This window comes from Schistocerca gregaria, chromosome 4 (assembly GCF_023897955.1).
Source record: "Schistocerca gregaria isolate iqSchGreg1 chromosome 4, iqSchGreg1.2, whole genome shotgun sequence".
NCBI classification, from domain to species: Eukaryota; Metazoa; Arthropoda; class Insecta; order Orthoptera; family Acrididae; genus Schistocerca; species Schistocerca gregaria.
Window position 1 is genome coordinate 180,347,890 of NC_064923.1, and position 21,826 is coordinate 180,369,715.

At 40.8% G+C, this 21,826-nt stretch overlaps 2 protein-coding genes across 2 annotated transcripts in view; one reads left to right on the top strand and one right to left on the bottom strand.

Annotated features, from left to right (window-relative positions):
• LOC126268175 (opioid-binding protein/cell adhesion molecule homolog) overlaps positions 1-21,826 on the top strand; it is a 2,429,635-nt gene that overhangs the window by 1,342,867 nt on the left and 1,064,942 nt on the right. The window lies entirely within an intron of this gene.
• LOC126268172 (sodium-coupled monocarboxylate transporter 2-like) overlaps positions 1-21,826 on the bottom strand; it is an 82,391-nt gene that overhangs the window by 31,588 nt on the left and 28,977 nt on the right. The window contains exons 4-8 of the mRNA XM_049973763.1: positions 21,526-21,643; positions 16,846-16,913; positions 10,750-10,904; positions 5,618-5,758; positions 4,069-4,177 (exon numbers count right to left, since the gene is read on the bottom strand). Coding sequence (XP_049829720.1) covers positions 4,069-4,177; positions 5,618-5,758; positions 10,750-10,904; positions 16,846-16,913; positions 21,526-21,643 — 591 coding nt within the window. The remainder of the gene's footprint in view (positions 1-4,068; positions 4,178-5,617; positions 5,759-10,749; positions 10,905-16,845; positions 16,914-21,525; positions 21,644-21,826) is intronic.

Sequence of the window (21,826 nt, forward strand, 5' to 3'; positions counted from 1 at the left end):
GAGTCTCGGCTGACGTTTTCAGAAGTACATAATATTACTAAGCAACAATCAACAAATTAACTGAATCACTACAGCCACTCCTAATAGCATAGGCGTCCGTGAAGCCTTAGGTGCAACAAAGGCACCAGTTCTGCAATCTTGGTTATGCTGTATATAATCTGAAGACCCAACGGGCTTTAGATACATAGAGTTTGGTAGTTACTTCCTAGTCTCTGTGTGATATAAGCAGTACAAGGGTAGCTATAATATCTTTCCAAACATTTGACATTGAATGCTGCTGTAGAAACTTACCATAAATCTTATCATAAAAATATGTGTGTTGTGGTCTTCAGTGTCCTGAGACTGGTCTGATGCAGCTCTCCGTGCTACTCTATCCTGTGCAAGTTCTTCATCTCCCAGTACTTACTGCAACCTACATCCTTCAGAATCTGCTTACTGTATTCATCTCTTGGTCTCCCTCTACGGTTTTTACCCTCTACGGTGCCCTCCAATACTAAATTTGTGATCCCTAGATGCCTCAGAACATGTCCTACCAACCAGTCCCTTCTTCTTGTCAAGTTGTGCCAAAAACCCCTCTCCTCCCCAATTCTACTCAATACCTCCTCATTAGTTAAGTGATCTACACATCTTGTCATCAGCATTTTTCTGTAGCACCACATTTCAAAAGTTTCTATTCTCTTCTAGTCCAAACTATTTATCGTCCTTGTTTCACTTCCATACATGGCTACACTGCATACAAATACTTTCAGAAACGACTTCCTGACACTTCAATCTATACTCGATGTTAACAAATTTATCTTGTTCAGAAACGCTTTCCTTGCCATTGCCAGCCTACGTTTTATATCCTCTCTACTTCGACCATCAGTTATTTTGCTCCCCAAATAGCAAAACTCCTTTACTACTTTAAGAGTGTCATTTCCAAATCTAATTCCCTCAGCATCACCCGACTTAATTCGACTACATTCCATTATCCCCGTTCTGCTTTTGTTGATGTTCATCTTATATCCTCCTTTCAAGACACTGTCCATTCCGTTCAACTGCTCTTCCAAGTTCTTTGCTGTCTCTGAGAGAATTATAATGTCATCGGCGAACCTTAAAGTTTTTATTTCTTCTCCATAGAATTCAATATCTACTCCGAATTTTTCTTTTGATTCCTTCACTGCTTGCTCAATATACAGACTGAATAACATCGGGGATAGGCTGCAAACCTGTTTCATTCCCTTCCCAACCACTGCTTTCCTTTCACGTCCCTCGACTCTTGTAAATGCCATCTGGTTTCTGTACAAATTGTAAATAGCATTTCGCTTCCTGTATTTTACCCCTGCCACCTTTAGTATTTGAAAGAGACTATTCCAGTGAACATTGTCAAAAGCTTTCTCTAAGTCTACAAACGCTAGAAACGTAGGTTTGCCTTTCCTTAATCTTTCTTCGAAGAAAATTCGTAAGGTCAGTATTGCCTCACGTGTTCCAACATTTCTACGGAATCCAAACTGATCTTCCCCGAGGTCTGTTTCTACCAGTTGTTCCATTCGTCTGTAAAGAATTCGCGCGAGTACTTTGCAGTTGTGACTTATTGAACTGACAGTTCGGTAATTTTCACATCTGTGAAAATCTTACCATAAAAATTGATTACAAACAGTATCCATTGCAGACATATTTATTTCGATGTTAACCGGTTTCGGCCATTATTTGACCATTCTCAGATCCTCTTATCATGATGTTAGACGGTGGCAATGAATGGAGCGGGTGCAGTTAACTACACAAATGCCAAGCGATATGGGAATCTGAGGAAAGTCAAATACTGACCGAAACCTGTTACCAAAGAAATAAGTGTCTTTTTTTGCTGTCGTCACTATTTGCAATGCAGTTTTAAAGTTCTTTTAGCAAGACAGCCATTTCTCGACGATAAATGCTCCCAAAAATTACTAGTCTTATCATACAGTGCAGGTTTCACGGCCGGTGTACGGGCATTACTTTGTGGTCCGAGGCACATTTCTGTCCCTTTTGTTGCATCTTCTATTACGGAAGACATTCTCAGAGACTGTGAAGGAACAGTTAGTTAATACGCAAACGTGAACTTATTTAGCAAGCCGAAACTTCCTAGAATTCTTAATGACATTTATGTTTAAAAATCAACTTTTTTATTGGTCCTCTGAGGAGGTCTTTCGTTGTCTGAAGTAAAGCGTTAGACACATAAATATTTGTTAGACCACGGCCAGATGACCAGAAAAAGAATGAGTTGAAGCTTTTGAGACTAGGGTGCTTTCCCTTTTAGACGACGATATCACGGCTCTGGTCCCTGTGCTGTGCCGGTCTAGCTGCTAAATGTTCGACGACTCATGACAACAGTATTAGTCAAGAGTTACGTCCTGACGTAATTTCGCCTGGTCGTCCCGAACTGAGCCACTCCCATGGCCTCAGCATTAGCCTTGAATGGTGAGGATGGTGAGGATGTAACAGACAGTACATGCTTCTGAGTCAATTACTAAAATTTGAAGCTGGTCCGGAGAGTATGAAACACTTTATGCAATTAAAAATGTACAACTGCGAGTGAAGATTAAATGAGAATAGTTTTACGTAATACGGCGCGCTATGAATCTGTGGATGATGGACATAAAAGAGAACAGCTATTTGCTGTGCAATAAAGTATGGAGACTGTAGAAGTGTTACACAGTTCCCTCGTTTACGAACCAAGCTTAAAGACGCATATTGCTATAGTTACAGTTTGCTACGAATAGGAAAGTTACTGATGCTAAATATTAGAACAAAATTAATATTACATATCGCCGGCAACGAGAATGAAAGTGAGTAGGAGAGCACAGGGAAAATGGGTAAGAAGCAAATTTAAAAATTAACAGATAAATTGCGAATGGAAGAGCAGAGCTTCATTGTCAAATGAGTGAGAGCTACATTCTGAAGATGATTGTAGTTGTAACCTCTTACACATACATAACGGCGTCGTCGTCGTCGTCTTGATGAAACAAAGATTTAAAAGAACTTGTAACTGTTTTAGGAATTTAAGAAGTCATCCAACAATATGAAAGGGAGCAGTACTTTATAACTCACGGTGAGAAATACTGTTCTTGGGCTTTCAAACGGTCGTATTCTGTTTGTAAGTGTGTAACTGTTGGAATTTGAAAAGGTCGCATTCCATTAAGTCTTCTGGCTACCCCTAAGTTCAGGTCCCGTTCACGAAAGATGTAATGCATTTCACAATCGGTCTCTCTTAAGTACACACCAATAAATATTGGTGCTACACTGGAACACCAATATAATAAAAAGCAAGAAGTACATAGCAGACGAACATAGGCTAGGTGAGTGGCACAATAAACAGTATTGAGCGGAAGGAGAAAGGACTAGATATATTTCAGCAATATGAGAAGTAATACACAACAAATTGTATGAGTATGTGGCAAGAATGCACAGCACCAGATTGATGAAGACACTGTTTAACGGCAAACCGAAACACTGTGAAGCGGTACACAGATGACTGAAGAAGTATGGCTGAAAAAACATATTTGGGGACTGAATAAGCCGGAAGTGCTTTAATCCCTAGCTTAGAAACGTTTAGTATAACGGAACTGTCATTACTGAATGCTCTATTTCGTAACCAAGCAATGAGTCTTCAAGGATAAAATTCATTTTCTGCGTCTTTGATTCTCAGTCACCTAGTGGATACTATTTTTTGAGCTCACTGTTCTCGTCGCAGCACTGTTTTTTCCGTTGAAGACTGCAGTACTACAGTGCGAGACGAAAATTCTGTACTTTCTAATGTCGTCACATAGCCTCGAAATTTACGTAATGAGACGTCTGATACATGTATGTAATTCAAAATTTAGGAAAAAGAACACAGTGAGCCCTAGTAATTGGCTTCACATTATTTTTTTGGGAATTTTTTGATGCGCTTCGTTTTATGTAACATTTCTGTAAGTTGCATTTGTAGGTGTTACTGGAAGTTGGAGAATTCCATATTCTTTGTCGCACATCTCCACGTGTGGTTACCATATCACAACGACTGAAGGGTTATGTATATTAAACATACAGAGAAATTCGTAATTAGCTACTTACCTTTGCCGATATAGGGTCACAGTTCTGGTACGTTGCATATATTAGCAGGCCAGTGAACACACTGATCACTTTCATTGTGATTATGCCTCCACCGAAACCAAACAAGCAGCTGAAAAATAAGGCATTAAGTAATGGAGCTGATCGAAAATCAGCACAGGAAATAAAATATATCATAGCATGGAAAAGGCTTTTCTCTACGCGATCATCCTACAAATAACTTGTTGTTGATGTGAAGAAGCTCTTATTTAAGAAACCTCCTTGCAATCATTTTCAGCAGTAGGACGCTTGCGTACGTGTGACCTGTCAGAGTCGTATCTATACGTATCAGAGGTCCCATATCACGGCACCTGCGCACTCCCCACGCCATTACAGACTCTACACCAGCTTGAACAGTCCTCTGGTGACATAAAGGGGCCACCGATTCATAATGTTGTCTCCATACCCGTACATGAACATCCGCTCGATACAATTTGAGAAGAGACTCGTCCGACCAGCAACATGTTTCCAGTCATCAACAGTCCAATGTCGGGTGTTGACGAGTCCAAGCATGGCGTAAAGCTTTGTGTCGTGCAGTCATCAAGAGTACACGAGTATAAATGATTTTTCGTCGAATGGTCCGCACCCCGACACTTGTTAATGGCCCTGCATTGAAATCTGCTGCAATTTGCGGAAGGGTTGCACTTCTGTCACCTTGAACGATTCCCATCAGTCGTAGTTAGTTGGTCGCGTTATTGCAGGATTTTTCCTGCCGCAGCGATGTCGGAGATTTGATGTTTTACATGATGCGTGATATTCACGGTACACTCGTGAAAGGGTCGTACGGGAAAATCCGCACTTCGTCGCTACCTCGGAGATACTTAGTCCCATCACTGGTGCGCCGTTTGTAAAACGTAAATCTTGGTAACCTGGCATTGCACCAGCAGTGTCAGATCTAACAACTGCGCCAGACACTTGTAGTGTTATATAGGCGTTGCCGACCGCTGCGCCGTATTCTGCCTGTTTACATGTCTCTGTATTTGAATATACATGTCTATAAATCTCAAACTAACTTACTCTAAGGACAACACACACACACACACACACACACACACACACACACACACACACACACACACACACACACACACACATGCCCGAGGGAGGGGGGGGGGGGGGGGAGCCGCGCGAACCGTGACAAGACGCCCAAGACCGCACAGCTACCAAGCACGGTTCCAAGAATGTGAGTGAGCTAATGAAGACAAACGAGGTGTGATTAGTTGAAGTGCACAGCTGTTTATCAGACCCCGGTTCACAGTGTCGTTCAATGGTTGGCATTTTTTAATTTGTGAAACGAAACTGGTCTTCATCATCTTTAAATAATACCGGTTGTTGAAACTTGTATTTTACAACAGTTTTCCTAGCAATCAGAGATTATATATAGTGAAATCCTGAAAAGGTAGTGTGATGTATGGCTACAGAGTATCGGTTCTGCTTCTCTGACAGGTACTAGAGTTTCTAAGCCTGTGACTAAGTGAATTGCTCAGTCGTTAATTTAGAGGGGAGTACTTACATCCTGGCGCTACGCAGATTGGGCACCGACAGGAACTTCTGCATGGAGCCCTGGTTGATGGCACAGACTGTCAACCAGTTTGCTGTCGTCCCGAAGACAATAGTCCAGAAGGAGTTCCGTACGAATGGGCTTGGATTCATTCTGTAAGGAGAGAAAAACGATTAAGTTTCCATATACGTGTTCTTGTGCAGTATTAGCCATCCTTCAGTATATATACTAAGCTTTATCGTTCTTAATTTAAATTTACAATGACATAAGGAAGATTGAGTCATGCAATACACATACATTAATAAACGATAAGCTTGAGAGAACAAAAAGAATGCGTCGTTTTATGGTGTACGACGACAGTTGTTTGTCCCATCGTTTCATAATACCATAGTTTATTGAGAAAAACGATTCGAAATTTTGAGTAAGTTAAGAGACAATATGCACATTATGTTGTGAGTAGCCGGCCGGAGTGGCCGAGCGGTTCTAGGCGCTACGGTCTAGAACCGCGCGACCGCTACGGTCGCAGGTTCGAATCCTGCCTCGGGCATGGATGTGTGTGTGATGTCCTTAGGTTAGTTCAAGTAGTTCTAAGTTCTAGGGGGCTAATGACCATAGCAGTTGAGTCCCATAGTGCTCAGAGCCATTTGAACCATTTGCTGTGAGTAAGAAGGTTATCAAGAAGCAGGGCTATGTTAACAACAAAATTTACTTTCATAACTGTTAACAAAATATTGTTAACAAGTGAGCATCAATATGGCTGCAAAATACAGTGATACTTTCTTTAATTTTATGTTTGACTGTGGATACAGACAGTTCTTATAAAACTTTTTAATTCGTGAAACAGCCCGTGCAGAATTTCATTGGAGTTTCATCAACCTCTCTGAATAGAAATTCTTGTATTTTGAGAGTAATGAAAAAAATTAAACACTGTATGAGATTTCTAGTAGAAACACTTGTATCGAGCCGAAACAAACAACCAGTCTCTAACACTCCATGATTCTCGACGTAGTACAAAATAACGATAAAGCCATTTAGTTTATAACCTCATTACTGTAAAAAATGTCTGCAGCATTTTGTGCATTTACTAGCTTTCCACAAGTGTCAAAGACGAAATGGAAGGCTTTCCATGGGAAGAAATCTTTTCTTTTCCGCTGTGGATACTTTGGGTCCACGATATTTTGTTATAGAATGTAATTCACTTAGATGAAATGTAGTCAGTACTGTTCCTACACACGAGATCAGCTTAATCATATTTTTATAATTCGAAATGGAAAATGGCTGAATATCAAATTCAGCGTCCTGATGGAGTTTTCCGTTATTTTATAAGTCGTTCTAGATAAATACAGGGCATTTCATAATGTTTTAACTATTTAATAAGGCGCGCTAGAAACAAGATATAGCGACGGTGGCGCCGTCTATTAGAGGTGAGGAGTGTCAAGTTTCGTCCCATATACATGTCAGTAATCGTGTCGTACTGGTTGAAGCGACATCGTATTTAAGGGGTGTAGTGCTACGACGAATCTCCTGTGCGCGTACGACGTGCCTTTCGTAAGCATTTCAAGATTCAGACACGATGTCCAATTCTTGCTCGTTGAACAATAATGAGCTAGGTAAGAAACTTCCGCACAACTGCTAGTGTATCAAATCAGCCGGCCGCGGTGGCCGAGCGGTTCTAGGCGCTTCAGTCCGGAACCACGAGGCTGCTACGCTTGCAGGTTCGAATCCTGCCTCGGGCATGGCTGTGTGTCATATCCTTAGGTTAGTTAGGCGTAAGTAGTTCTAACTCTAGGGGACTGATGACCTCAGGTGTTACGTCCCATAGTTCTTAGAGCCATTTGAACCATTTTGTATCGAATCGAAAGTCAACCGGCCCTTGGAGAGCCATACAAACTACTGAAAACATATGATATTTGGTTATCAGTATTAAGGCACGCCCTTGTTGTTCGTTACGAAAATCTGTTTCTAGCAAGATGAAGCGACATGCTGATTATCCAATAAGACCTTGCACGTTCTCCTTGTAACGTTTGGTAACTGCATATATTCCAAACGCGCTTTTGTCGAATGACCGCCTCGATCGCCTTATTTAACGGAACCAGACTTTTGCCTACAGGAATATTTGGAGGCAAGAATGTACTTCGATCGGCCGAGGAGTTTGAAACAGTTAAAAGATCGAATTCACTGTTAAATTTCCAGAATTCTTCAAGCAGCTACAAATATGTGTTCAAAAAGTGGATGAAAAGCATAGAAGATTGTGTATCCGAGAATGGTCTTCGTTTAACCGATGTAAATGTTGTACCTTGTCTAAAATGTCCAACATTGCTTCGCGAGTTGTTTGTGTGTTATTTAAATCTGAAATCGTCGAAACATTGTGGAGGAAGCTCTACTATGGTATTCACAACTAACATAGCATGGCTGTCTCATTCCCTTTCCTTTTATTGTTGTTCCATTAATTAGCAGTTTCACGGCGCTCTTGAACTCCCACCCCGCGCAGCAGTTGCGCCATCACTTCCAATGCTTTCTTGATGCTCCAGGCGGCCCGCATTTAGGCTACTCGCCGAACACTGTACCACGGTGAGGCAAGAAGTCTCGTGTTGTCTGAACGAAGAACAGTCTGGCGTACAGAGCAGAAGCGGTCACCATAACATCGTGGCAGCGCTGGACCACTTCCGGCAGTGACTGATAATGCTTTGGTGCATCACCAGCGCCATGGAAGGAACGACGGCCAGACCTCTTTCGGTATCGACAAGGCTCGCACAAAAAGTACCAGTGGCAGAGCGTTTCCGTGTAGGTGGAGGATAGGTGGCAGCTGTCGTCAGCGGGTAGCGACCGAGGCTCACGAGAAAGACAAGCCGCGGTGCGGTTACAGTGTGTCTATGAAAAGTAAAAGTCATGGATTATGTTCACAAAATCAGTGTATTTGTTCAGAACGATCTCCCCATGAATCAAAACACACCGGAAATAGTTTTAAATGATTTTTAAAACAGTCATTGCAATCCTCTTTTGGAGCTGCACTTTGTACTGCTGTACAGTTTTCTACAATCCTCTTAACTGCATCGTGACGGTGTCTTCCACTGCCATCATCAATTTCGGGAACATCCTGAAATCCGATGGGACCAGATCCGGCGAACGTGGTGGCCAATCCACGACTATAATTCGTTTGCTGGCCAAAAGCTCGTGCGCAATTATCACCTTGCAGGCTGGGTGTTGTCGTGGAGGACCGGCTAGGAATCTGCCTGCCGATGCAGGAGTCGAATTATGAGGGTTTTCTCCTGTAAACACAAATCTTAACACAACATCTGATGCTCCCTCGCTGCCACGCTGCCCTTTTTCGAAGAGTGTCAGTCGCGTACTTACATTCGCGGCCGGGATCCTTAAGCCGTACTAGCCCTTTGACCTGCTACGCAACTTAGCGACAGTAACGCCGCTTTTAGCAACGAGATTACATTACAGTTTGGAATTTCAGACACGCAGTCTTAACGGAACAGACACACAGCGGGTGTTACGCGCTGCAAGACTGGCTCCATCAGAAAACGAGTTAATGTTTGAGACCTCTTCAGTATTTCGTAGGTGCGCGTTTAGAGTGTATCACGCTCTCGATAACATATGGCAAAGTTAAAGGCTTTATTGGGTACCTTTTCATTGAGACACTTATTTCTTGTGTGGTCCCAGGGGTAGCCGACCTTTCGCGATGTACGTCGGACAAGGCTACTAGTGTGACGTCACAAGTCCGTTGCGGTATTTCCCGTGGGCTCAGGCTGCGAGGCAGTTGGAATTGACAGCGTAAATAGAAACAGCCAGTAAAGTGGAGATCGACAGCTACCGCTGAAGGGGGAACTGGAAGTGTGACAGAACAGCAAGGCAGTTAGGCCTATTGACGGTCACGGCTTCTTGTGAACATGAGGCTTCGCCACGGGACGTGAAGTGCTAGCTGAAATCTGGTTTCCATTACAAGTGGGAGATATTATGTAGTAGTGACCTGTGTTTTCTTGTCTTGTGAGCCGTTGATCCTGTACCGACACATTCAAGTAACCAAACGCTTACGTTGTTCAAACATGGTGAAGTCGCTGTTAGACCTGGTAATTATAGAGCAGTGCTTTAACTGACTGAATATTAAGAAACTGTTACCCTGTAACTGATGTTGCTTTTGTTTGTGTCCTTGCTATGAGATGTACATTTATTGTACATTTGGCCAAAGTGTTAACCTACACTGTGTCCGTGTTTTCTGTATCTTGTTTGCTTAAATTGTCGGCTTTAATTAGGTGCATTTTATGGTTAGGTTCTGGAACAAGATCCTTGGTTTGCTCTCATTGTGTTCTCCTGTGGTGTTATTTGATAATTAATGCTCCCCTTTTTAGCACAAAACTTTTGATCTCATTGGGACGACTTAATGAATGATTAATATTTGATACTATCTGTTTCGATAAGAACTTCTCATACTGCGTGCTTACTAGTGCCCATTTGCTGAAGATGATTATTGCCGTTGGGAAAGGTTTTGTGGAGTGTTATTTTCTCGTGCACTTTATGAAGGTCATTTGATAAACTGAGCGCTATTTCTTGGTTTGTGCTTTCTTATGAATGCACTCTGATTTAGTATATGGTCCAGATACTTTAATAAAATCGATTTTGTTTTGGTTAAGAGTGTAGGCCTACACAACCTCCGGGCAATTTGTCATTCAGCGTCTCACCATCATCAACAATTATCAAATGAGTGTGTTTCTTACGGATTTTGGCTCAAATGGCTCTGAGCACTATGTGACTTAACTTCTGACGTCATCAGTCCTCTAGAACTTAGAACTACTTAAACCTCACTAATATAAGGCCACCACACACATCCATGCCCGAGGCAGGATTCAAACCTGCGACCGTAGCGCGTACGGCTTTTCATTCCATTATTACTGTTACTGCTGTTTTAGTTTTGTTATTTGCGTCTCATTGATTTATTATTCTGATTTAAGAAAAAAAGGTATGTTATGACACTTTGATAGCATACTCTACAGCCCAGTGACTCATACGTCTCCAACTGAGTAACAATGAAACTAAACTACAGTCGGCTACAGTACTCATTCATAAGCAGTGTGACACTGGTATGTAGGGAATACTAGCAATAATGTGTCATATAAGTTGATTCCCGTGTTGTCACTCACTCGAAGAGACGTATGCGACCGCCTTGGTCGGAAATGTTCCATACTTGCACCGGGGAACCCACCAGCTGGCAGCCTAGGATGATAACTGCAAAGCACGCCGCAATCATCACCAGGCCCTGCAGGAAGTCCGTCCAGACGACCGCTTTCAGACCGCCCTGGAACAGGCGGTATCAACTGCCAGATCCGGGATCCACCAAGGAACATGACACTGAAGTGTTAAAAGGCATGACGTAACAGCATTACGTAATACGGGAAACTCAAATCCAATGTACACACATGAAGATGAGATAGGAAACTCTTGCTGATGGCGCACAGAGATGCGTAGTAATCATACTAGAGGTGGCCGTCCATCACGCTGGTAGGACACGGTCCAGATTTTGAGCGCCTTGGCAAGTTGCTGTATAAAATCCATAAAATGGTTCAAAATGGCTCTGAGAACTATGGGACTTAACTTGTGAGGTTATCACTCCCTTAGAACTTAGAACTACTTAAACCTAAATAACCTAAGGACATCACACATATCAATGCCCGAGGCAGGATTCGAACCTGCGACCGTAGCGGACGCGTGGTTCCAGACCGTAGCGCCTATAAAATTCATAGTTATGACTTACGTCTCAGAACGTGCTTTATGATATCATTTTCATTAGCAGTTACAATGCTTTACGCTGTCTCAATTTTAAATGTTTTAAAAAAAATAATGTGTTATATTCTCGCAAATCACGAGACCATTACCCTTACTGACGGCCATTCTCCTTTAGTATTCGTAAATCTTGGAGATTGTTAAACAACTTATACCAGTTATCTGTTTCTTTTATATTGCTATTGAGAGAAAAATATTGATAGTGAAATGTAATAATTATCAGCATGAAATACAAGAAGAGAAACATGACATAAAAATAGTATTGATACAGTTTCAGTACAATGGATTCAATTTAGCGAAGTATATGTAGCTTTTTCCTCACCACCATCAGTAATGGAAACAAATTTCAACGACTGCGCGAACTTCTTCTGCTAAGGAGGTAATTTCTGAAGTCTGGCACTCAGTCGTTATTAGTACATTCACTCATACATCACAAAGCCTTATAGTATTCTCTATTCAGTCACACACGTGTAGCTCTTGTGAAATGGTACAACGTCCTACAGTTTCATCGGACAGACGGTTGCTTCCCAAGTTGTGCTCGTTCACAGACGCCTCCAAGCCGTCTGTCACCACCCACACCCATACTGGATCACTGTCAGCTTCTCGAGTCCAACGATGTGCCTTGCCGCCCCCGCCTCACCCCTCCCACTCGTTTCTTGCCCTTTGTGAACAATCAAAAGAAACCCTGCCGCCTGGCTGTTGTGTAGCTGTTAGTAAGAATCTTCTGGGACTGAAGATAAAGGAAACACTTGCTCTGGACTGTGCCTTCGCTTAGATATTCTCAACTATGAATATTTCATTGTGGGGAACAAATCACCTGGAGGTGCTAACATATTAGCCTAGCTAACTGATATAATATCTCGTTAAACCACAGAACTATGACGGCGGCAATATCAGCAAACACTCGAGCCCAGATAATGTGCAAGTTTCTTGGGATGCTCTCATAACAGGAGCTACCTACAGAATATACGATTTGTAACTCTTTTTCATTTGTCTCTGTCGTTATCTCGTGAATTCCGCAGCACCAATAATATCCCTTCCCTTCAAGAACATTAGAAATTACGTTATTTTGAAATTTGGTGATACGTCGATGACTACAGTAAAATACCACAGACGCTAATCGGGTGTTATGCATTCTTAAGTCACCATTGCCTCAACAGTGACAAAAGAGGGTTGCTTTAGATGAAGAGACTGGCCAGATTAGATGATATCAGGTAGACAATATAATATTAAAAGAGAAATTTAAAAACCACTACAACAAAACACTAAACGCACCCTAATCGTCAATTGCGAACTCTTTCTGTGTACCTAAGTCATCACTGCCCTTAAAATAGTGAAGGAGGTTCATACACGTTGAAAAGTTCGGGACATGGGGGACATACCGGACGATATCAGAGAAGTTATATAACCTTAAAAGTGAAATTTAGAAACCACTATAACAAAACACTTCAGGCACTATAATAGTGTGATTTTCACTCTTTCAATATTCCTCAGCGACCAGTATCTTGTGAATGATGAAAGACGGTCCTATACGGTGAAAAAACTTGGTCAGGCCTGACGATATCACATGTACTATATAGTATTCACACATTAATTTGGAAATCACTACAGCAAAACTAACAGTGTGTTGTTCTTTATTTAGGTTTTCCTAGTAACTCCTGCCTTCAGAGAGCTGAAATAGCGTAGCTTGCGTTAACGTGACCAAGACACAGCTAATAATATCAGATATATCGTGTAATATTGAGAGAGAAACTTAGAAACCATGTTTGAAGCTGTAAACCATATCCTGGATCAAATGTGAATTCTGGCCGTAATTTATTAGTTACTAAATTATGATTTCAGTGCATAAATCACAAAAATGGAAATAACGTCGGACGTGACCAGCAGAGGTTGTTGATGGTTTGCGACGAATCACTGAGCAACGCGTGAATTAGTTAAAGGAGTTATAAAATGCAGCATAGCTACAGCAAAATGTACCTTACTGGAGAAATCATGTATATTTTTTCGTGGAATATAAATTTGATAGAAAATCGTAATTGAAAATAATTGTTGATGGATAGTATGAAAAAGTAAAGCGTGGGTGATAAACATTACAGGCAGGAAGAAAATAGGAACTATTGGAATTTCATGACGTGGAATATTGCTGAAGATAGGACGAGTAAATCGGCCGAGTAATAAAAGGTGCATAATCTAACCAGGGAGAGTGGAGCTTCTACGCACAATTTGACTAAAGCGATAAGTTGATAGGACACACGCTGAGGTATCAAAGAACAGTTAATGTGTTAGTGATGCGAAGGCTGGAAGTTGAAATTTTACAGACCAAGGACATAAGCACGTTCAAACGGGTGTAGGCTGAAGCAACCTGAGCTATCAATAAACAGATAATCTGTTCCTGAAGCGAAGTGTGGTGAAATTATAGAAGGAGACAAAAGAAATAAGCACGTCCAAATGAAAGTAGGTTGACGTAATCTGAGATATTAAGGAATAGATAATCTGTTCCTAATGTGAAGTGTGGAGGGTGTAATTGTAGAGGAAGACAAAATAAATAAGCACGTTCAAATGGAGGTAGGTTGGTGTAATTATGTAGACGCGAAAAGACTTTCGGAGGGTACAATAGCGTGGATAGCTACATCAAGCAAGCCTTCACACAGAAGACTTCGAGGAGGTCGGTACAGAGATATTGTTCATAACTTCACTGGGGGCAACACACAATCGCCGAATGCTTTCTCCAGGACACGATAAATCTTAAAATACGTGTATATTGCAGACGACGAAAATCTAGCTTAATCTCATGCATCACGATTTCATATTGTAGAGCCAAATAGGAAAAGTTCCGAGTGAGTTGCCACATATTTGTTAAGGTTGTAAGCATCATTCTTACACACTTCAGTTGTGCTGGTGCCTGTGTTAGCAGACATAGGCGACGTAGAAGTGAAAAAGCTAGCATACTTTGCCTACTTTCATTCCATAATGTCATATGATATAATATTTCGGGGTAACTCTTCTAGCCAAACAAAAGTTTTCAGAGTCCAAAAGCGTGTAATACGTATTGTCTGTGGAGTAAACTCACGGACGTCTTGTAGAAACCTCTTCAAAGAACTGGGTATACTAACTACTGCCTCTCAGTATATTTACTCCTTAATGAAATTTGTCCTAAACAATATATTTCTTTTTCCAACAAACAGCTCAGTTCATACATACAATACCAGGAACAAAAATGATCTGCATAAGGACTTAAAAGCACTTACTTTAGTTCAAAAAGGGGTCCACTACTCAGGAACACTCATCTTCAATAATTTGCCAGCAAACATAAAAAATTTAGTTACAAATAGAGATCAGTTTAAAAGGAGACTGAAAGACTTACTAGTGGCCAACTCCTTCTACTCCATTGACGAATTTTTTAATAGAAACAAATGATGTGTTTTATATATTTATGCTATTAGTATTGTTATTTCAGCTTTAAAAAAATAAAAAATAAAAGTAAAAAAAGGTGACATGTTCCACATCCACGAGGATCTCCTCACCACGGATCTATGGAACGAAAACTAATCTAATCTTATCTAATCTAATCTAACCTGTAAATAATTTCTGGAGAATGGGACATCCAGTACCATTCTCAACCCCGGCTAGTTATTCAATGATCATCCTTTAATAAGCTTTATGTCGACGGTATTTTAGGCTACACAATTCTGTCGGTAAACATTTATTTCTTGTTCAATGTAGTAAGAAAATAGTTCGTACAGATGGTCGCTTTCAACAGCTCACAGGAAACAATGTATACGAAAACTATGAACATATTTTTAAATGTTGTGCCACACACGCTTCATTCCGTGTACAGTTCTTACACGGTAATGAGTTTTTAACAGATATTGAGGCAGAGCGGTTCTAGGCGCTTCAATCTGGAACCGCACGACCGCTGCGGTCGCAGGTACGAATCCTGCCTCGGGCATGGATGTGTGTGATGTCCTTAGGTTAGTTAGGTTTAAGTAGTTCTAAGTTCAAGGGCACTGATGACCTCAGATGTTAAGTCCCATAGTGCTCAGAACCAGCCCTTACCAAAGCTTACGGGAAGTTAAATACTTAATGCTGTTTACGTTCTGCAGTAAGGTAACAAAAAATTTAATTTTGTTTTGTGGTATATCACAGAATAATTTTTGAGGTAGTTACACTTTGTTATTACAAAAACTGGTAATGCAAATCTTAGTATCATATCTTAGACATCGCAGAACTCTGAGGCGTTTTAATGAAAAGTTTCGATAACTCGCCCAGTCAGTAAACAGTGGTAATTTAAATCTGACCCATGTTAGGTGTACTCAGTTTGGAAGTAAACAACGAATTATCCGTTGACGCTGTTTTAAGGATAAATTTATAAATATCATTTACGATTTTAAAACTATGTCGTTACTCTAGAAACATTTGTAAACAATGATTTATTTGAATAGAAAAATCACGATGGATGTGCTTGAAATATTTATAAGAAATTACTCAAACTTTACTGTGAAATGCCTCAAAACAGTAAACTTGTACCTTAACACTGTTTACAGCTGTGGTCTTCAATTCAATCACGGCGTGTCATCGAAGCGGCCTTATCAAACAACTGATGCAGACTATATTACTTTGAACATTTGCATCGAATATTTTTAGTTACAAAGCTATGAATGGTTGAACAGGATAAATATCTGATCTTCCCTTAACCTAATTTTGTGTTATGGCACACACTTACACCGAATTTTAAAGACTATACGCTTAACATATTTCCAATGAGGACAAATGGTTACCGCCGCCAGCCCCTATAAGGTGCGCATTTTAGAGTGGAATTATCATCCTTCATACGCGACTGATGAGGTTTTAGCCTCGGAATACGGAGGAATATTACATTGGGCGGGAAAAGAATTTCGTAAACAAGATGTAATGAGCTTCTTTCACAAAAACTGTAGAAAATTCACTCTTCTCATGATCTCCACGATTTATTGGCTTTGGTAAACACCGACTGACTAAAATTCTTTTTCAGTGTTAAAATGCAATGAAGCAGTCTTAAGCCATTTTGAGCTCTCCGTTACATAAAACATCGCGATCGGAAACGATGCATAACAAAATCTCCAGAATTCTCCTAATTCCTTGAATGACGATGTAGACTACGTTTCTGTAGTTAAGAGAAAACGATCACCGGTGATGATAGGTCAGAGGCGAAGAAGTATCGTCGGAACAACTATTCATTTACCAGTTCATACATATTCAAGCATAGATACCCAGGTCTCGTTTCGCTGATCAAGAATAACACATATTCACTTAACCATTCTGTTACATATTTTAGAAAAAAGGACGTCTGTATTAAGTTGTGGACACATTAAAGTTACTTTTGTCAGCTTAAAAAGACTGTATATGTACTGAGATCATAGTTTAAAAGCGTTTTAAAAGCGCTTATAGATTGTAGAGTGGGCAGAAATCGTACATACCAGCATGGTGTAGAAAATGCAAACGATGCACACTACGGGCGTTATAAGATGTACGCTGACGCCAGACACTGAAACAGATAGACAGGAAGGATCACTAAGATAATTAGAAATGTTTCTAATGGAGGTGGAGTTGTATGGCGTTAATGAATGAACAGAGCTGCAATATGAAGTACACAGTTGTGTCTGTATATTTTATAAGACAATCGATGTCGGTCTAACATCAGACCATCGTCGGGTCCAAAAAACATCTCAGAGCAACGGAAACGCATACCTGCGATGTTTTCGGACCCGATGGTGGTCTGATAGTAGACTGTAATCGACTGTCTGTAATAACACAATGATATATCTGTGTATTGTCCAATGTAGTACTTAACATAAAAATAATTACATTATTTATTACAACTAAGAGCGAAGTTTCGCTCAATTTCTTTATAAACTGACACGAAATGCAGGAAAAATTTCTAGGTAGACAATTACTTAGTTCATCACTAATGAAAGTACATGGAATGTCCTATTTCAGGAGTTATATTCTCTTTTCGGAGGTTAATTATTCCTTCTCACAGATGTCTAGAATTATTTAGTCTGTGAATGAATGCAGTCTAAAATTAACTAGAGAATATATTGATTACGATAGATGTGGGGTGCTGCAGGAGAAAGTACATATTATAGATCGGGAATGAAATTTCACTGAATTTTACATCACGAAAAATACTTTTGGATCGTTAGGTCTAATTGCAACATTTTATCATAGTAACAGTACTATACTAATTTTATTTACTTTAAAGACGGGACTCATCACAATGCACTCAACATGGAATTGTAGAAGAATGAGCAGTAGTTGGAGGCAGATAATTTTGAAATAAACATCATTGTTCAAGTTCATGGTAACTTGAAGCCATGCTGTAAAACAACAGTAGCTTCGCAGAACCACTTCCTCCGTGATCAACACAGTCTACATTGCTGGTTGCAGGCCTCACTGGACCGTAGCATAGTTTGAAAAGAGCCAGGATTGTGACTCGTTCGACCACGTTAGCCTACACTGTATTCTATACTGATCACCCAGAACATTATGACCACTTACCTAATAAGCAGTAAGTCCTCCTTCGGCACGGATAACAGCGGCTACGCATTGTGGCATGGGAGCAATGGGGCCTTGGTAAGCCGTTGTAGGGAGTTGCCACCACATCTGCTCACATACTTCCTTCCCGTAAATTCCGTGGAGGGGCGGGGGGGGGGGGGGGGGGGGCGATGAGCTCTGATGCAACGTTCAATCATCGGGTTCAGATCAGGCAAGTTGGGTGGCCAGCATATCAATTATATTTCGCCACTCTGTTCCTCGAACCACTCCAGCACGCTCCTGGCCCTGTGACGTAGCGTATTATCGTGTTGGAAAATGCCACTACCGTCGGGAAACATGCTCGTCACGAAGAGGTGTTCGTGGTTTGCAACCAGTGTACGATACTCCCTGGCAATCATGGTGCCTTGCATGAGCTCCACTGGAGCCATAGATGACCATGTGAATGTTCCCCAGAGGTTAATGGACCCGCCGTCAGTTTGTCTCCGTCCCACAGTAAAGGTGTCAAGAATCTGTTACTTTGGGAGACGACGGATTAGCGCCCTCCCACCGGCAGGATGTGGAAGATATCGAGATTCGTCAGACCATGTAACACTCTGCCAGTGCGTTAACTTCCAGTGCCGATGGTTACGTCTGAACGTGGTTTCACCTCGATTTCGCCGTGTTGAAGACACTCATCACAGCACTCGTCGAACACCCGACAAGTCTAGCAGTTTCCGAAATGCTCGTACCGAGCCTCCAGGCCATCAAGATCTGCCCTGGGTCAAACTCAGAAAGATCGTGGGCCTTCCCCATTCTACACGTGGACAGCACGCCTGATGTTATAACACGCAACGTAAGTGTGTCTGACCAGCAGTCATTGCTCGTCAGTTGATGTTGCTATCGTCTGGACGGGCTTATATCAATAGTAGGTTGGTGGTCATGGTGTTCTAGCTGATCAGTGTATGTGTCACTGGAACTACCTTTTTCATCTTATCGGATTCCAAAAGTCCAATGCGGGCAGTTCGTTCCACAACGTTCGTTTGGAAAATGGTTGAGAAAATGGAGGTTATAGTACATTTCTTGAAATATTGTAATCGAGAAAAGAAGAGAATAATTCTGGACGTTTGTTGACAAAATAGTATTTCGTAAATAGCAGTTAACAGCTTCAGTATTCGATACTTAGACGTTGTCGTTCTCATGAACAAATATTTTTATATTATTATACATGGGGATATGCTCTTCAGTAGATATGGAACTAGACTCAAATAAGCATTATAGCACTTTTGGGATATAACACTGAAATCAGCGGAGATATAAAGATGACAGGATGTGAAGCATGAAGAGTAATAAACAAGCCTGTTTTCAAGAGAGAGAGAGAGAGACACATAGGATGAGAAATATTTTGAACGAAATTTCCACCATTTGATTGTTACGTGTTCATGTATTGTACCCAGTCATGATTTCGACTTTATAAATATTCTAAAGTGCATGTTGAAATTTTAAAACTTTTCTGACCTGTCGGTGACATGTCATCGTCGAAATAACGCATTTATGGTACTCGTAGCCCGTAATACAAAACCTGGTCTATAAGACTATAAATATGTATTTTAGACGATGACATATCACAGTCTAACGTATTTCAGCATCTCAACATGCAGTTTGTAATGACTGTAAAACCGAAATCATGTAAAATAACTGAACAATTTAACAGGCAAAAGACGGGAATTTCTATCAAAAAATTCTCTCTGACTGTGGCCCTCACAAAGGAAAGATGTAGAATTTGGTTCTTCAAGCGTACGACACACTTCCGTCACGCAGTTAACATAATACGTTCGATGAACATTCATTTCGAACGATGATTCGGATTTGCTTATATATTTTTATTTATCGTATGATGACAGAGACATATAGACAGCTATCTACGACGAATATGAGCATTCCTATACAGCTACACACAGTCTCATGTTCGTAATTGGTTCATAGCTCTAAGCATTGGTTGAGAAGCAAGTCAGAATCTTCTGCAGACAAATTCTGAAAGTCTTCCAATGTCCCTTTGAATTCTCTGAGGGAACATTCAGATGTTATGTGGATGTACTGTTTACTGTTGTTTACCATAGTCACATTCAGGAAAGGACTGCAGTCCCCATTGGAGCAGCAGAGCTCTGCATCTACCCTGGTCAATACTGATTAGATTGATTATGCATCAGTGTCCTCGGGGGAGATAAAACCTGTTGGTCTCTGACAGGGAATTTTTGTTTGTTGAGCATATTTGATGAAAGATTGCTCCTGCCATGTTGAAGTTACTGTCCTGACGGCTCACAGCAGAGAGCCACGATGACTTTTTAGAACTTAGTCGCTGAGGCCCTAATAACACAGTTCCTAAGTGAATTGTTATTTCTAAGTTTCCATTTTTTTTTAATTCTTGACCACACCTTCACCAATGACTATGATCTTCTTGTGGCCGGTAATGAAATATTACTAAGTACCGGCAGACAAGGCGTGTTTGTGGGACAAGAACACCCTGTGATTAAGCGTAATGCTTCATTGAGCTGCGTGGCAATTATTTTGCTGTGAGCGCTGTTTATCCACGTTTAATAGCGGTGTTCTGCGACTGAGCGTCAAATAGTTAGACCTGATGATCTGAGGACTGTTGCAGTGATACCCAGGCGGTTCCTGCTTACTTCCTGAGTATCCTTTTCTTACTTTTCGCTTATAAAAGACATCCTCTTCATACTTGGAATTTTAGCCATAAATTTATTAAATGTATGTGGCATTTTTCACCTTGGCTGTATTTATTTAAGCCTCTTCTTCGTTTCACATTTAGTTTCGTCTTTTTAAATCTTTGCCGAGTGTTTAGCTGTACAAAAGGTAACTTCATCACGAATATGAATCTGGAACACAATATTGCAAAAGCAACATAACGGAAAGTTGCACAAGCATGAAGACATCAGCGTTCCAGCACGATGTGCTACCCTTTATGTTGGTTAATAAGCTGTACTGTTATTGATGGTTTGGCAGATTTCTGTATATTTACGGAGAGAAAATTGTGAAATGATGAAAAGCTGAATAAAGAATAAAGCTGAGGACAGACTAACTATTTCAGAGATTTAAGCATGAACATTTAGTCTTATATGTAAATAGTTAATAGAAACGAAAACAGAATAATAAAGTCAGATGAAGTCACTGGTATTGAGTTTCCAGATTCAGTTTTCGTCTACCATACACACATGAGCAAAGCAGCGGTTACCAAATATAGCATGCCTCTCTACGTATATATAACATGAAGATGTAACATATGTGTTAGTTACATTCACAGCGTTTCAGCATCTTCAAAGCTGTCCCAAATGAGGAGTCTCTTAGAATAGCTACACTATGCAACTACGTAGGAGGAACGCAAAAAAGTAAACGGTATCGAAAGCAATCACATTACCTTCACAAAATTCTTTTTATTCGGATAAACATTCGATAATAGCTTGAAAGAAGAAATTTCTTTGGAAACAAAAAGAGGTCTATATAAATAGAACTGAAGAGATGCGGAACTTACGTGCCAAAAATCTATTAGAGTTCAGTAATATTTTAGGATACTGCCTGAATCAGTTCAGTGTCGTAGCAGCGTAGCTAACCTTGGTTGAAGGCGAGAGCCGGCACGTAGACGAAGAGAGGAATCGTGAGCACCTGCTGCAGCGTGAATAGGAAGGACGCGAGCAGACGCGTCTCTCTGTTGAAGCGCCGCTCCAGGTACTGCAACAAAATAAACACCTCCGGCTAGCCGGCCCCCGGGAAACAATCGAGCAACATCACTGGCACAGAGTTTCCAGCGCCAATTTTCTTCTACCCGTTGCTCGTGACTAGAGAACTAGTATCGTAAATCAACATGCATGCTCTTCTAGGCTTAATTTTAGGGTTTTACATGTCTACAAGATG